The 17309-nt window shown below is 39.3% G+C and overlaps 1 protein-coding gene across 2 annotated transcripts in view; it reads right to left on the bottom strand.

The window, feature by feature from the left end:
* Window positions 1–2336: 2336 nt before the first annotated feature.
* The window catches only part of si:ch211-278j3.3 (E3 ubiquitin-protein ligase RNF19A), a 35110-nt gene continuing 20137 nt past the window's right edge, over window positions 2337–17309 (bottom strand). Inside the window, exons 5-9 of one of the 2 annotated variants that reach the window (XM_034004938.3) lie at window positions 16993–17155; window positions 16193–16307; window positions 11499–11630; window positions 5328–5538; window positions 2337–4119 (exon numbers count right to left, since the gene is read on the bottom strand). In XM_034004938.3, the coding sequence (XP_033860829.1) occupies window positions 3933–4119; window positions 5328–5538; window positions 11499–11630; window positions 16193–16307; window positions 16993–17155 (808 nt within the window). In that variant the 3' untranslated portion in view covers window positions 2337–3932. The remainder of the gene's footprint in view (window positions 4120–5327; window positions 5539–11498; window positions 11631–16192; window positions 16308–16992; window positions 17156–17309) is intronic. The other variant, XM_034004942.3, reaches the window with a different exon arrangement.

Genomic DNA, 17309 nt, shown 5'->3' with positions numbered 1-17309 from the left:
CAGTTTGTTTGTTTTTTAAAGGAAGTCATAAACTTAACACAATTCAAAGAAATATTCAATGACTTGGAATCTTATCTTCATATTATATACATGTGTCATTTAAAGGTTATATTTGAATGGCAAATAAATACATTTAAAACAATTAGACAATGTAACAACATTTAATAACATAAGTAATAACTGTAAAACTAACTGCAATGTTTAAAAGTAAAATAATTAGAAATGCTAGATATAAATTAATGAGGACTAAAGGACATTAGTGACATTTTTTTTTAGCAGTTCCACACTAAGCGATAAATAAAAGCAATTTTGTATGCTCAAATACCAACCAGAATTATCCTGGGTTTAAAAGGCATGTCGTATGCAGACAGGCTAAAAGAATTGAATCTATTCAGTCTTGAACAAAGAAGACTACGCGGCAATCTGATTCAAACATTCAAAATCCTAAAAGGTATAGACAATGTCGACCCAGGGGACTTCTTTGACCTGAAAAAAGAAACAATGACCAGGGGTCACAAATGGAGATTAGATAAAGGGGCATTCAGAACAGAAAATAGGAGGCACTTTTTTACACAGAGAATTGTGAGGGTCTGGAACCAACTCCCCAGTAATGTTGTTGAAGCTGACACCCTGGGATCCTTCAAGAAACTGCTTGATGAAATTCTGGGATCAATAAGCTACTAACAACCAAACGAGCAAGATGGGCTGAATGGCCTCCTCTCGTTTGTAAACTTTCTTATGTTCTTATGTTCTTCTTCTTATGTTCTTAAATTAGATCAAATATAAACGTAGATACAGCTTTAATTACCAGTGAACATAACATAGTTATTTGATAACTTTGTCTATACTCACTCACGTTAACAATGTAACCAATATACTGTATATTTTTGTATTTACTTATCTCTCTGCTCAGTTGTTTAGTTTTGTTTCACTTAGATAGTTAGAAACTAACTGGTCATTTGGGGGAATACAGAACACATTTGATACTGTAGATCATTAAAACAAAGCCATTTGTTTTACCAATGATAAATGAAACATCTGCAATAACATTGCATGGAAGACTGGTGTATTTCTGCAATTTTATTGAAATTATGGTGATATTTAGATATTCCCCCTTTTAGGTACATAGAATAAACCCCACTAGTGGCTCCTTTACTTGTTAATATGATTTCTATTTTGGATGTCCATTTTAAGTCTCTGAATCCGGTTCGTCCTCAAGTGGTTTCTGACTTCCCGGCTTTAATGTTCTTTTGCAATGTGCAAGTAATCCTCCGGGGAGCATCCTCATCTGGCTCTCAAAAGGGTCAGGATGTGGCTTTGCATAGCAATGAGTTGGCTTGGATTTTTAAATATTAATTTATGTTCAAAGATGTGCAGCCAATGTGGTTGCACTGAATCACCATACAGTTTTATTAAGGTATATTGCTAGCTACAAAGGCAAACATTCTATTACAAGATATATCAGATATTTTAGCTACAGCAGGGTGGGACGGACTGAATTGGGGTTTGAGAATGACAGTCACAAAATGTTTTGAAGTAGAAAAGTGGCATAAGACTTTGACAGATTGACAGTTCTAGAAACCAAGTTGAAAATGAGAGCCTCCTTGACATCTTTGGAAGTTAATTCACAGGAGTGAACAACAGAAGAACAGGAGAGATATTAGAGATTTAAATTGAAACCTACAAACTGGAATGGTGGTGAACCCAATGATACTGATGGAAATGGAGTCTGAACTGCCTTATTGTTTGTTGTGTGGGACTTGGAATGACATCATTTTTGAAAAATTTTGATTAATGTTTGGGAATTTTAAAATGCAATGTATTGCCATTTATTTTACCTGTGATTGTCTCTTCTTCTGTAATACAGTAAATGTGACCCTTTTGACAACTACTTATTTTTTAAACCCTTTTTTACTTTTAGAGATCAATTTGTATTAACAATGGTAATTTTGATCTCAAATAATAAAGAAAACTGTTCAGACACTTCTGTGCAACAGGGACAACTGCTGTGAAAAACAGAGACTACAATTGGGTCATGTATATAATGTGAATGCCATAAAAACAAGCTATTTGCCAAGCAGCTCTGGAAATAACTGAACATTTATTTAAGTAGCTGCATAGGTAGTGATAATGTAATAAAGGTCAGGAGGTATTTTGTGAAACTTCAAGTACTCGGTATGGCTTGACCAGTCATAGTTTATCTTTTGAGTCCATTTAATATGTTTTTATGTACTGGTTAGTAGATATTGGTCACTTTTATTATAAAAGGGTATATGTTATCACAATCTTTACCATGCATCTTTCCTTTTATAAAACAACAGGTAAGCCCACACAAGTCCCCATGATTAAGCAGTTTATTTCAGTTAACCATTATCACATTTTGGGTTAATTAGAATTTCCACAAACTGGTGCAAGTTTAATTTACAATTATACGCATGGCATAACATAGTGTAGTTTTATTTTGGTGCTCAATGTTGATAACAGGAAACCATGGTTAGCCAGCATAAAAAAAAAACATTTCCATGAAGTCATCCTTTGATATTTCAGTTAAATATTCCTGCATTTCAACAAAGAGAGATTTGAAAAGCAAAGCACAGCAGCAAACACCGGCTACTTCCGTGTTTTCTAACTGAAAGTCAGCCAATTAAAAAGGTGTAAAACATGTTTTATTTGTATTAAAGGGTCAAACAAACATTGAGTTTCACTTAAATTAGAAATGTTTTAAGTAGCATAACCAACTCAAAGTATGAATCAGTTGAAAAAATCCACAGTACATTATTTCACTGATTCAGCTTTTTGTGGATTTGCGCTAACTGAGAACCACATTGAAGACCATGGTTTATGATGTTCCATGATCAGTCTCATGATAACAAACAATGGAAAATAACATGATGTTCCTTCCATTGACAACATATTGAAATCTATTTATACTAGTTTTGACAATGATAGGCAAAGCTCAGACATGTTTTTAAGATTCTTCAATGCGATAAATCATCTATTATGACTATCAGTATTATAAACATTAAATGACTCGGGAGAACCATTTTCATTTCCAGGTTAATTAAAAGAAACATGACATTAAACAAGTGGTTTGTTCTTGTACGTAAAAATGATCTTTTAAATATGAAAGCGGTTAGGCTTTTCACTAACTTTTTGTGGAAAGATGAAGTCCCTGTCTTTGTACAGTGTTTAGTAGAAATAGAGACAATGTACTGTACAAGGCAGGCTATTTTGCAATTTTGCTGTGGAAAACAGCAGTGGGTACTATAAAGTTATGCTAAATCATTAGATTTACCTAGATTCACCCAGACTTTATCTTAGCAAATTTCCATGCATACCTCATAATAAAACAAGAGTAACTTACATTAACACTATAATCAAGAACTCCATGGTTCTTATGGTTAAACCAATCCATTATTTGAAATAATACACTATCATAAGGGTGTTCTCAAATCACCAAAAAAACAATGGTATCCACAACATGCTTAAACAATATGTATTTTTTTAATCTGTATCATTAATTACTCCATCAGTGATCTTCAATGTGAAGCTATGGATACAGTGGTCCATATTTCCTAAATAGGAGTCACCCAAGACAGTATCCATGTGACTGAGAAGGAGTCGCTGATACTGTTACAGTATACACTTACAGTCTGCTAAATGGAGTTCTATATGATTCTATGTATATCTTGGTGTTAAGGTGGAGCAGGCTACATTTCTTTGCATGAAAATAACTAAATTTATGCAAAGATAACAAAACTTAAATTCAAATTAAAACTACAAATACTGTTCAATAAAATCAAATAATAAATATAACAAACCGAGGACACACATATTTGAATGAGACAACGGCTCTCAAATTGCTGTATAACTGTTTGGAGCAATGGAAGGTGATACTGCTGGCTGCCAGGGTGTAGCTGTTTGAGTGTATTTTAAACAATGCTTGTTATTTCGGGTGTAGCCCCTCGGTTCAGCTCGCCTCCACACAGCTGCTCCTGGGAACACCCCAGGGACTCCACCGACAGACTCTGGCTGGACAGGATGCTGCTGAGGCTCTGCTCTCGACCGTCCCTCGGATGAGCTTCAATCTCCACCTGCACCTCGATGTTATTCCCTTCCCTGGAACACAAACAGAGAGCAGCATAAGGTCCATGCTACCTCACCTGCATTCAACTCAGGTGCAGCGCCACCAGTTTGGTAACCTTGCATAATCTGCTTTAAAATACAGAACGGTTTCTCCGACAGGAAAAATAAGTGCTATCTTCCCTTGAAAACAAATAGACCCCTCTTCTAAAGTGGATCTTCAGGTTAAGAGACCTAATAAACTATTCCAGACTCATTATCATTACCTGCATCCACATGAAGCAAAGCATGGTATGCTAATATGAGGCTTTAATGTCCATCGGTACATTCTTCATGCAATGTAACTCGCATAGGTGGGAAACGTTTACCCTTTGGCCTTCAAGGTAATGTGCAATGTCTGCAGAGGGCTAATTCAAACAAACAGTGTAATCCATTTAGAGTCAATTAGTATATTTATAATACAAGGTATGCAAAAAAACTCCTAGAGAAAGCGGAGACCTTCAGTTACTTCAGGAGGAGGCTGTGTGGTCCAGTGGTTAAAGAAACGGGCATGTAACCCAGAGGTCCCCGGTTCAAATCACACCTCAGCCACTGACTCATTGTGTGACCCTGAGCAAGTCACTTAACCTCCTTGTGCTCCGTCTTTCGGGTGAGACGTAGTTGTAAGTGACTCTGCAGCTGATGCATAGTTCACACACCCTAGTCTCTGTAATTCGCCTTGGATAAAGGCGTCTGCTAAATAAACAAATAATAATAATAATACTTCAATCAGCTACACTTGGTATGGACCTGTCAGAAAACAGAAAGTGGAGTATTCTAGGGAGAAGCAATGTGCCACACAATGACACGATTAATACAGTTGAGGTCCTTACTATAAAAATGTCCTAATTTATTCCAATAAAAAATATTGCTTAAAATGAAATCATACACAAATGACAGTAGTTACAATATCTGAACTTCTCTTGTAAATGTAACTATGGTGCTCCAGGGTCATAAACATATAAATACAGTACAGTGCATACATAGTGGCTGTACAGCATTACTGTACCAAAAAATTTAGGAAATATACCTAGTACTTCATATAAAAATCTGGTTATCAATGATCACCTTTTACCAGTACTTTGTTGTTACTATGGGTAGGAGATTTAAAAACACCCCACCCAGATACCCAACAAGGAGCTGTGTCTCAGTTTGTGCTATACTATTTTGCTCTATGTGAATATTGAATGAAACAGGAATTTTACCAAAAGGAGGGGTCCTGTGTGTTACTGAACATGCTTCCTGCCAGGGCCACGGTGCTTGCGGATTGGTTGTCCTGCTCTTTATTACTTTCCTTTTCTGGGTGGCTTCTGCTGGTGCTGGGGAGAGTGGTCACTTCATGGACACTTGCTTCACTGACCGCTGGGTTGGGTTGACCAGTCCAGTGGTCACTGACTACATAAGAGAACATTAGATCTTAAAAAGAAGTTTAAATTTACATGGTCAATTAATGGTTTCAAATATCAAGGAATTAAATTACCAAAAAAAACAACACTTTCATCAAAATATGTTACATAATATTATATCTTAGGAATGTTTTCTAGTCACTCCTGTGGCCCCACTTCAAGTACATCAAGTAAATCAGGTTGCAACCATTAACCTGTCCCTCTGCAACATCCTCCCCCTAGTGGATGTAAGAAATGTCCTAAAATAATATTGTAATACAATCATTATGTTAACACATACAGTACATATATATATATACACTATATATAATTACAAATGGTACATTGAAATTTCGTTCTGTTTGATATTTTATTTTAAAACACTGAAACTCAAAATCAATTATTGTAAGGTGACATTGGCTTTATGTTGGGAAATATTTTTAAGAAAAATGAAAAACTGAAATATCTTGCTTGCATAAGTATTCAACCCCCACACATTAATATTTGGTAGAGCCACCTTTTGCTGCAATAACAGCTTTAAGTCTTTTGGGGTAAGTATGTACCAGCTTTGCACACAGTGTCGGAGTGATTTTGGCCCATTCTTTTTGGCAGATTTGCTCCAGGTTGTTCAGGTTGGTTGGACAACGCTTGTGGACCACAATTTTCAAATAGTGCCACAGATTCTCAATGGGATTGAGATCAGGACTTTGACTGGGCCACTGTAGGACATTCACCTTTTTGTTCTTGAGCCACTCCAATGTTGCTTTGGCCTTGTGCTTGGGATCATTGTCCTGCTGAAAGGTGAATTTCCTCCCAAGCTCTGCAGGCCTCTCTCGCCTCGGCTAAGGTCAGTGTTCATGACTCCACCATCAGAAAGACACTGGGCAAAAATGGGATTCATGGCAGAGTAGCAAGGCAGAAACCTTTGCTCACTGAGAAGAACACGACTGCTCGTCTCAAGTTTGCCAAAAAGCACCTGGATGAGTTCTGGAACAATGTTCTATGGACAGATGAGTCAAAAGTGGAACTTTCTGGCCGATATGGGCCCCGTTATGTCTGGCGAAAACCAAACACTGCATTCCACAGTAAGAACCTCATACCAACGGCATGGCCTAGTCAAAGTCCAGACCTAAACCCCATTGAGATGTTGTGGCAGGACCTGAAATGAGCAGTTCATGCTCAAAAACCCACAAATGTCACTGAGTTGAAACAGTTCTGCATAGGGCAGCAGTGTGGAGTAGTGGTTAGAGCTCTGGACTCTTGACCGGAGGGTTGAGGGTTGTGGGTTCAATCCCCAGTGGGGGACACTGCTGTTGTACCCTTGAGCAAGGTACTTTACCTAGATTGCTCCAGTAAAAACCCAACTGTATAAATGGGTAATTGTATGTAAAATAATGTGATATCTGTATAATGTGAAATAATGTATAATGTGATATCTTGTAATAATTGTAAGTCGCCCTGGATAAGGGCGTCTGCTAAGAAATAAATAATAATAATAATGAAGGAGTGGGCCAAAATTCCTCCACGGCGCTGTGAGAGACTAATCAATAACTACAGGAAGCGTTTCGTTGCAGTTATTGCTGCTAAAGGTGGCGTAACCAGTTATTGAGTCTAAGGGGGCGATTTTACTTTTTCACACGGGGGCATTGGGTGTTGCATAACTTTCTTTAATAAATAAAATACATATCAAATTTTTGTGTTATTTGTTCACTCAGGGTCCCTTTTATCTAGTATTAGGTTTTGGTTGAAGATCTGATAACATTCAGTGTCAAAAATATGCAAAAATGCAGAAAATCAGACAGGGGGCAAATACTTTTTCACGGCACTGTATGTATATATATATAAACTTGCTTGACAAACTGGGGGGCAATTAATTCAACTTAAATAAAACGGCTGAACGGGCAGTGGAATAAGAAAGGAGCACCTATCGTACATTTTACATTCAAAACACCAACAATTTACCAATGCAGTAATCAGTAGCCTAGCCTACTACTGTATAAGCAGTGTCTTTGATATTGAAATCTATGTGAATGCAAGGTAAGGAGTTGCAAACTGTTGCTGATCGATCTAGGGTTGATATACTGCTGTATGTGTCTATTAAAGTAAAGCTTTCCTGTATTATACAGGTAGTTGTTTAGTATCTGCCGGCTCGGTCTATGTTACATACCGACGGTATGCACTATGATACCGTGCTGTACTCGTGATTCTGTTTTGGGAGTTATTCTTTCAGCACCAGGGAAGCATGCTTGGGAAATTGATTAGTTTTCTTTCGGTTCGAAACAACGATCATGATCGCAGCTTTCCTGTTTATTTTTTAAACATGTATTAAAACTAGTGATGCTGCTATCACAATCGTTCTTTTGAATATAATCATTATATAGATGTGGACGGAACCTTGTATGATCGCTGGGTGCTTTCCATTGTTGTAGTACCTCGGAAAATACCTGCATTTCATTTCAGTGGATTGGGTGAGTGAGTGCTGGAGTGATGTGCGCGAGGTTAAGGCTTATTTTGTGCCTCGCAAAACTGGTTTTTGTGCTTGGCGCATAATTTCATACATGGCAGGATCTCACAAATTGTCGGCCACTCCCGCCAAATTGCGCTATGCATACATTATATTTGTGCACAGCACAAAACAGGTTGTGACATGCAAAAAGAAGTTTCGAATATGGCACATTTTGCACATTCGCACATAACAGCCATTTGCGACGTGCATAACCCTCTGTGCAAATCTTTAAAATATCTGGTCCCTAGTGTTTGTTCCACACAAAGTACTGTTTAGTTAGTGCTCCAGCGGAGAGCTAGGTTTATTTTGTTTTATTGTCGGTTGTAATCGCCACTGCAGTGTAAGAAATAAAACCAACACTGGTTTAAAACTGTAAATCAAGACTCCAGCCTGATTTATACTGTCCTCGGCCACTCTGTCACATTACAATTAGCAAAAGCGTGCCATCAGCAGTTTAAATACTGTATACAGATGGTAATGATGCTCAATCACTGAGGACAATTCATCAGAACAAGTCCTCGTGGGTATGCAGCTTGTTACATGATCAGGATTATGTTTACTCAAGTCTGCAGAATCACTTCAAGACTGCATTCACTTTAATAAAAAACAATTTTCACTAACAGAGAACTCAAAAAACATACCCTGCACCATGCAGTGGTGCAGTCACTGTTTGATTACAAACTTGTCCAGTGTTTTCTCCATCATTGCACGATCCACGCTGCGTACGTGCCTAATCGCGGGAGATGTGCTCAAATTCAAAAACAGGTTTAATGGCTGTACACATCATTGCACTTGATCAAGTACCGTATTACATGCTGTCAGTTTGCCCCAAAATGATTCTTATAAGCGGATTGCTTGATTCCTTGTGGCGGAGTGTCCCGCTCCTATTTATTATTATTTGTATTTTTGTTTGCGGCGCGGATAAAAGCGCTGCGTCTTTTGTTATTGTTTTTTAAATTATAAATATAAAAAACAATAACAAAAGAAGTGGATTATTTTACATTGGTTAGTATAGGAATGATTTGGTCCCAGTGGTTTTGATCACTATATGCGGTTGATTCTTAGATCAGTGATTCTCATAAACAGAGAGTACTGTGTGATTGTGTGTGTGTGTGTATATATATATATATATATATATATATATATATATATATATATATATATATACACACACATATATATATACTGTATATCCGTCAAATGACTCAAAAGTTAAAGGGCAAAAATTGGAGTTTAACATAGAATACATGGTGAAACCGTAACTATAGGGGCATGATTGTATGTATATGTGTGTATATATATACACTACCGGTCAAAAGTTTTAGAACACCTCCATTTTTCCAGTTTTTATTGAAATTTACGCAGTTTAATGTCTCAATGTACTCTGAAATTAAAGCATAGAACAAATAAACAATTGGAGATAAAAAAGAAATCATGGAATCGTTTTGTTTAACAAAATTTCATCTAAATTTTTAACTCATCAAAGTAGCCACCTTTTGCAGATATAACAGCCGAACACACTCGTGGCATTCTTTCTACAATGGAAATCAAATATTGTTCAGAAAGTTCTTCCCAACACTGTTGCAGAAGTTCCCACAAATGTGTTGCACTTGTAGGTTGCTTTGCTTTCACCCTTCTGTCCAGTTCATCCCAAACCAGCTCGATGGGGTTTAAGTCTGGAGACTGTGCTGGCCATTCCATGATTTGAAGCCTACCGTCTTGTTCTTTTCTTCTAAGGTAGTTCTGACATAGCCTGGAGGTATGTTTTGGGTCATTATCTTGCTGTAGGATGAACCCCTGACCAACTAGGCGTATACCAGAGGGTATTGCATGGCGCTGCAAAATGCTGTGGTAGCAGTTTTGGTTCAGGGTGCCACTCACTCTGTGCAAGTCGCCGACTCTGAATCCAGCAAAAGAGCCCCAGACCACCACGCTTCCTCCTCCATGTTTGACAGTTGGTGTCACACACCGAGGAACCATCCTTTCGGCCTACTCGACGGCGTACAAAAACCCTGCGTGATGAACCGAAGATTTCAAATTTTGATTCATCGGTCCATAAGACCTTCTTCCAGTCTTCAGTAGTACACTGGCAGTGCTTCATGGCCCAGGCAAGCCTCTTTTTCTTATTTTCCCATCTTAGCAATGGCTTTCTTACTGCCACTCGACCTGTCAAACCTGCAGCTCGAAGTCTTCTCTTCACAGCTGAAACTGAGACTTGCTTACTTCGATCAGTGTTAAGCTGTGCTTGAAGCTGTTGTCCTGTGAGCCGCCTATCACGCACGCTGTTGACTCTCAGAAACTTGTCTTCTGATTCTGTTGTGGCTTTGGGTCTGCCAGACCTCTTCCTGTCAGAGTTTCCTCCAGTTTCCAAGTGCCTTTTGATGGTGTAGGAAACTGTACTCACTGACACCTTGGCTTTCTTTGCAATTTCTCTAAAGGAAAGACCTACACTTTTAAGGGTTATAATGGTCTGTCTGTCTTCCTTTGTTAATTGCCTTTTTCTCGCCATTATGAGAGCAATATACTACTTCCTGCAGTACAATACTGTCCAAATAATGCTTAAGAGGGTGTAGTAACACAGTCTGTTCCAACACTGCTTTTATACAGACAGAGGGTTTGGAAGTAATCAACAAAAGTTGGGACACCTGTAGGAATTGTTAGCATCAACTTTCAAGGCTTAATTTACTTCCATTGCTGCAGAACAGCTGTAAGTTGTTAACCCATTACTTGTTCCCTGAAAAAGGCCTTTTTGTATAACTCTGAAATGTACATTATTTTTCAGTTTTTGGTAACCTAAACTTTTTTTTTTAACCTCTGGCAGTTTACTGCTTACCTTTGTACCATTTCAGGTTATTCACTGGACTTGAACTGCTTAAATTTCAATAAAAACTGGAAAAATGGGGGTGTTCTAAAACTTTTGACCGGTAGTGTGTATATATATATATATATATATATATATATATATATATACACACACACACACACACACACACACAATATTCCTTATTCTTAAATACATAACAAAATTGTGGTCATCTACAAAAAGCCTGAACATTTATAAAAATAAACAGTGAAAAACAGAAGCCCTACATGTATTACAATATAATAGGACCACTACCCTGGAAATACCTAGTTACTAATATTCCACTTGAGACTGTGACAGCAGGCCCACTGCCCTACTGCACCACCGTGCTATCATGGCCCCTTTAACGGACTGGTTCAAGGATTCACAGGCAGTGCATGAGATTAAAGTGCCTGTAGCCGATAATTAACAGGAAATGGACTTGCAAACAGGGATGCAGCTCTTATATATCATACAACCCATGTTAGGGATTTTTTATTTCTCAGAGATGTCAGGGATATACAGTACATTTTAGCCATATGATTTATGGGTTTGTCTTTTTCAGCAGGTTGATATTGTACAATTCCCAAGCTACCTTAAAAACAAGACAGAAGAGGTTTTCATGGCAAGGTGCAACACTTACAGTTAGCTAAATCTTCCATATGTATTTTCTCTGGCTCTGCTTGATCCTTCTCAGCCCCACACCAACCATTTCGACAGAGAGACATGGGCACCACGCCATATACATAAGTTAACATGAGCGGGACTCCCACACCTGAGAGGAAAAGAAAGACATTGTTTTACAGGCATTACTTAACCATGTTCTCCTGTTTAATTCTGCCAGGTGGAGAGTTTCTAGATAGGGGAAAAGCTCATTTAAACTCCAAAGCAATCTGCTGTGTGGTTTTCAACCTTCAGTGAAGAGATACAAGAATTCTGCACTTTTGTAGATAAAGTTTTACATTAGCACAGTATTGTGACAGGGTAGCGTCACGGCCCAGGCTGTTACTGGCAGGAAAGAGACCCAGAGACAGGAACCACATTTATTAACAAAAACAAACACAAAAACAAGAACAAAATAAACTGGTATGAAGTCCAAAATAAAATGTTCAAACTAAATAATAAATCCAATACATACAATACTTGCATCACAAACACTCAAGATGTGGACGCTCCCCAATTAGCACCAATTACCTAACTGGGAAATGTCCACACCTGTGATTGCTGGCAGGGATGGGGTTAGATCTATCTATCTAAACCTGGCATTCTCACACACCCATTATTTACAGCAGCAGGGCTTCTGCCGTGCCACAAGTATATTTTAAAATATGTTCAATTCATTTAATATTTATTAAAGCAGATCAATTTATCCATAGAGAACACAGTGTCACTTAAACACACACATACAGTCTACTGTAGTTTCCTTACTCATTCCTCCGAGAGCCCTCAACTAGTTAGTTCCAACAATATGTGACAATTATACCTAACACCAGATGGCAGGATATGCACCCGTGTGGGATAAAAAGGTATACATTTGGCCAATATAAATTGTAAACATAGTTTGTGAACCTCAAAACAAAGACAAACTGCTGAGTTTATTAATCACGCTGGATTGCATCAACCACCTACACAGAGACTGACTTTACAATAGATGGTTAACAACATTCAGGTGGATTCCCTGAATTATCCTGAGAACGTTTACCGAATCAACACTTTAGACTGCTACAAGAATAAAATCAGAAGAATCAAGCCCCTTTAAGGGAGTAAATCAGTTTTTAAAAGACATAAGTAATGACAGCTCTGTCTCATTTTTTATTGTAAGATTGATAGAGGAAATTCACCAAACCGTAGTGAATAATGATGACTCACGGGCTGCAAATGAGGTCAAGAGAGAAGACAAATTATCCCAGTAACTTTTATATTACACATCAGTTGCTGAACATGTGTTAAATGTCTTTGTTTCAGGATTGGTCCACATGAACAGTAGGGAATGTTGAACTGTAAATACTGCAGCCATCTTGTTTTCCTCTGGAAATGGGACGTTTCCATGTTAAGAGTGGATGATTCATGGGATTAGAAAATGAGATGCTTGTCCTGCAGTGGTCTGAAGATGGACTGTACTGATGATGATCTATGTCAGTGGTTGGCAATTTAATTTTGACAGCGGCCCAAATGACCCATGGGCAGCTGCAGAGTGGGCCACTTCTAATATCCCTCCCGCCCCAGATAAATGTGCCTAAAAATGTGTTGCAGCATGGCGCATGGCAGACCGGCTCGTCAATAAAAAAGCTGTTCAGGCCGGTTGAAAACAAACCAAAAATCTGCCGCCTCACTTAAGGTGGCATGGATCTTAACATGAAAAACAAGCCATTTACTGAGGCAGAAACTTTCAAAGAACGTATGGTGGCAGCTCTCGAAGAGGTGATTTCAGATGACAAAGTAAAAGCTAGCATTCAGACCTCTGTCACCAAGAACAACGCCACGTCAAGTTTGAGCAGAGGATGTCCAGCGCCTTGTCTTGGGTGGGTTGAAGCGTGCCGAGTATATATCTGTTGTGCTGGACGAATCAACTGACAACACCAATGTAGCCCAGCTGCACGTGTACGTCAGGTACTTTCCAAGAGGAGCTGTTAGGTTTGGAACCTCTGGAAAACTACACCACTGGTGACATCATTTTTGAAAGACTGAACGTACTATTCAAACAGCACAGACTATCACTCGAAAACATTTGTCTTAGTGTTACTGATGGTGCCCCTTTCATGGTTGGCAGACGTAAAGGTTTGACAGCGTGACTTTCTGCAGGATCTCCGCAGATAAAAGCTCTGCATTGTCTCATTCATCAAAGTGTGATGTGTGCTTGGCTAAGCGGGGAACTTAAAGAAGTAATGGAGGCAGTAATGACAATTATTAATTTTATCAGAGCAACATCAAGCTTGCAACATGTCTCTTCCGAGAGCTGGTTGCAGAATCATAAGTAAGCAATGACGATCTGCTCCTCCACAACGACGTACGATGGTTGAGCAAGGGCAAATCACTGCTGTGGTTCTGTGGGCTTCAGAACAAAGTGTGCGACTTCCTGCAAAGAAGCAATCACAAAAAATTGGCTGAGTATATCAGCACGCTTGAAAACGAAGAGTTAATTGCAAAGGTGACATTCCTAATTGAAATCTTTTGCCACCTCAACGAGACAAAACCATCATCGACCTAGTCGAAAAACTGGATGCTTTTTTGAGAAGAAACTAGATATATTTCTGCCACACTTACATCGTCTAGGCTGCTGCACTTTGGTTATGCAAGCATCAAGAGGAAGTTGCTACTAACGATGTAGTCACTGGCCTTATGACAGACTTTATTGTACTGCTGAAAGATAATTTCAGTGCTCACTTTGACAACTTCAGCATTCCCAGAGACTTAATCGGTTTTGTCCGTGATCCATTTCTAATCAACCCTGAGGTGATTTCTCGTCCCATGAGGAGCAAGTGCTTCCATAAAGTAACGAAGCAGCTCTGCAACTAGAACTAGTAGATTTGCAGGCATCGTCGTTGCTGAAAACAGAATTCATTAACACAGCAAATCTGGAATTATTCTGGTCCGCCTATATATGTCGAGAGAACTGCATGACCATGAAGAAGCTGGCTCGGGATGTGCTCACCATGTTTTTTTTTTTTTTTTTTTTTTTTAATTTAGTCGTTGCCAATTAGTTTTTTTTATTATTTTCTCCCCAATTTAAAATGCCCAATTATTTTAGGCTCAGCTCACCGCTACCACCCCTGCGCTGACTCGGGAGGGGCGAAGACGAACACACGCTGGGCAAGCCCGCAGGCGCCCGGCCAGACTACAGGGGTCGCTGGTGCGCGGTGAGCCGAGGACACCCTGGCCGACCTAACCCTCCCTCCCCCCGGACAACGCTCGGCCAACTGAGCGACGCCCCCTGGGAGCTCCCGTCCACGGTCGGCTGTGGAATAGCCTGGACTCGAACTGGCGATGTCCAGGCTATAGAGCGCATCCTGCACTCTAGCGAGTGCTTTTACTGGACGCGCGACTCAGGAGCCCCCCGCTCACCATGTTTTGATCTACTTACACATGTGAAGTGTCTTATTCCACAATGAATGCCGTATCGCCGTTACGTCTATCACACCGGATGTTCTAAAGCTGATCTCAGAAGGAAAGTGCAATTTTTCTCATTGAATATGTTATAACGCTGAAGCATTTAAAATAAAATGCATGCTACTTTTGAATTTTGTTTATCTTATTCTGTGTCCCTGTCTATTATTATTTATTTCTTAGCAGACGCCCTTATCCAGGGCAACTTACAATTGTTACAAGATATCACTTTTAAAGTACCTTGCTCAAGGGTACAGCAGCAGTGTCCCCACCTGGGATTGAACCCACGACCCTCCGGTCAAGAGTCCAGAGCCCTAACCACTACTCCACACTGCTATGTATTCCAGTACCATAGCGAGGCATAAATGTATCACCACAATCAGCAAGTACTTTGGAATCGATATTACAAAACACTTTTCTGCTTACTTGAAAGAAATATATGAAGGTCATACGGGGAATCCCCCATGACAGCCCCCTTGCAGTAATGTTAAAATGAAGTTCTACTCTCGTTCAACCTTTGATACAGCCTGCCACGGAGGCTTCCGTGGGCCAGACTACACACGTCCACAGGCTGGGTCTGGCCCGTGGGCCACCATTTGCTGACCACTGATCTATGTGCAGGATAGTAAGGAATGTGCAAAAAACATTAATACTATATTCTCATATAGTCTGCAAGCTATTGTGACCCGGAGAAAACTATTGTGACCCCACAAAAACAGGTTTTTTTTTTGTTTTGTTTTGTTTTTTAAAGTTGAACACAAACATAACAAAAAGGTTTCACACAGTACCTTTTGTATTTTACAGTTGATAAACACCATCAACCAGGCCCTCCACACAGCAGCCCTGAAGGGACTGGCTGCTCTCTTTATATACCCTGCACCTGGCTCTAATTTACAATAATAGCCAGGTGCAGGTGATAATTAACTAATAAAACAATTAAATTAGGGCTTTTCAGCCCGTGTCCTTCTGGGAGGTGTAGTCCTGTGTTCTCCCCGGACTACACTTTCTTACACTATTAAATGAGTCAATGTATGAGGAAACTGTAAGAACAAGAAATATTAGGACAATTAATGACTGATATGCAGGTGCTGTATCAATCAAAGCATATGTAAAGCATTACAGCAAACCCACTGATTGGCTGCAGTATATTCTTCACTGGATAGGAATCTCATGGCAACAGGTAAGTCATACAGTCATAAACAAAGAGAAAAAGGCTTTACCCTGTTTACTTACCCACAGTCACAGCTGCTATGACCGGAGAGACGAACACTGACATGACAACCCCGCTGGCTACAGTCATGTACTGTTTACTTCCTGAGATATTGTTTATCTTACATCGACTGTAGACCTGGGAAATTATTAAAAAAGGGACCAAAGCACATCAGTGAGCTGCCTGGCACAGCGAGGTGACACAGTCCTTTGAAAGGTATGTTAAGTGTGTTTAAAATAATACATAATTAGCGACTGAGGGCATGCCAATGAGCCAGGCCCCATTTGAGGAGCTGCCAGACTCAACAACAACATACCTGGGAGATAGTATATTACTTGACAGGAATGAAGAACCACCAGCCCTTTAGCTAGGTTGTTATTACTGTACCTCCAATGCAACTTAAAGACATGGTGTAAGGGTGACTGAACAGTACAGTTCGAGTTATTTAATTATTATACCATATTGCTTAATTCCCCATGTTTTAGTACAGTATAAGGCTCATGTACCCTGCTACTAAGCTTGGGTTGATTTGTAATGCGTTACTATTGACCTCAGGAATGTAAAACACTGATGGAAGCATTATATGTGGGCTACACTTTTGGCAATACATTTTATTTTGTCTTGAGCACTGTCCCACAAGCAGAAACGTGATTCTGTTTTGTATATTAATATTTGTCCTCCATTGTATGTAACAATCAGGTTTAAAATGGTTTAAAACTGAGAAACAAACAAACAAAAAAAAACAATACCTGCCATAGTTTTGTTCTAATAGGATTCCGTGCAACTCATGACACATTAAGTTGTGAACAGTGAAAACATTTACCGTTCTCCCCATGTAGATCGGTATCCCAACTACTATTACTGGAATGGCGATGCCTGCGATGAGAGAAATGACCACTGGCGCTCCCAGCAGCATGCCCACCTGCCAGAGAACCTTCCTTGTTCGAGACCAGGGTGTCTTACCCCAGAACGTGCAACCAGAAGGACTGCAAAGAGAATCAAATAGACAGAATGAGGTACAAGAAACCTACAGCCGTCTCATTTACTTGTTTGTTCTTAGTGTAGAGCACTTTGAAATGACCCTATATGGAAGGGTATAATGGGAGGCGATACTAGACAGCTAGTGATGAATTATAGATA

The sequence above is a fragment of the Acipenser ruthenus genome, chromosome 5, assembly GCF_902713425.1.
Source record: "Acipenser ruthenus chromosome 5, fAciRut3.2 maternal haplotype, whole genome shotgun sequence".
NCBI lineage: Eukaryota > Metazoa > Chordata > Actinopteri > Acipenseriformes > Acipenseridae > Acipenser > Acipenser ruthenus.
Note: the sequence above shows the minus strand (reverse complement) of the source record. Positions and strands in the feature narration are given on the sequence as shown.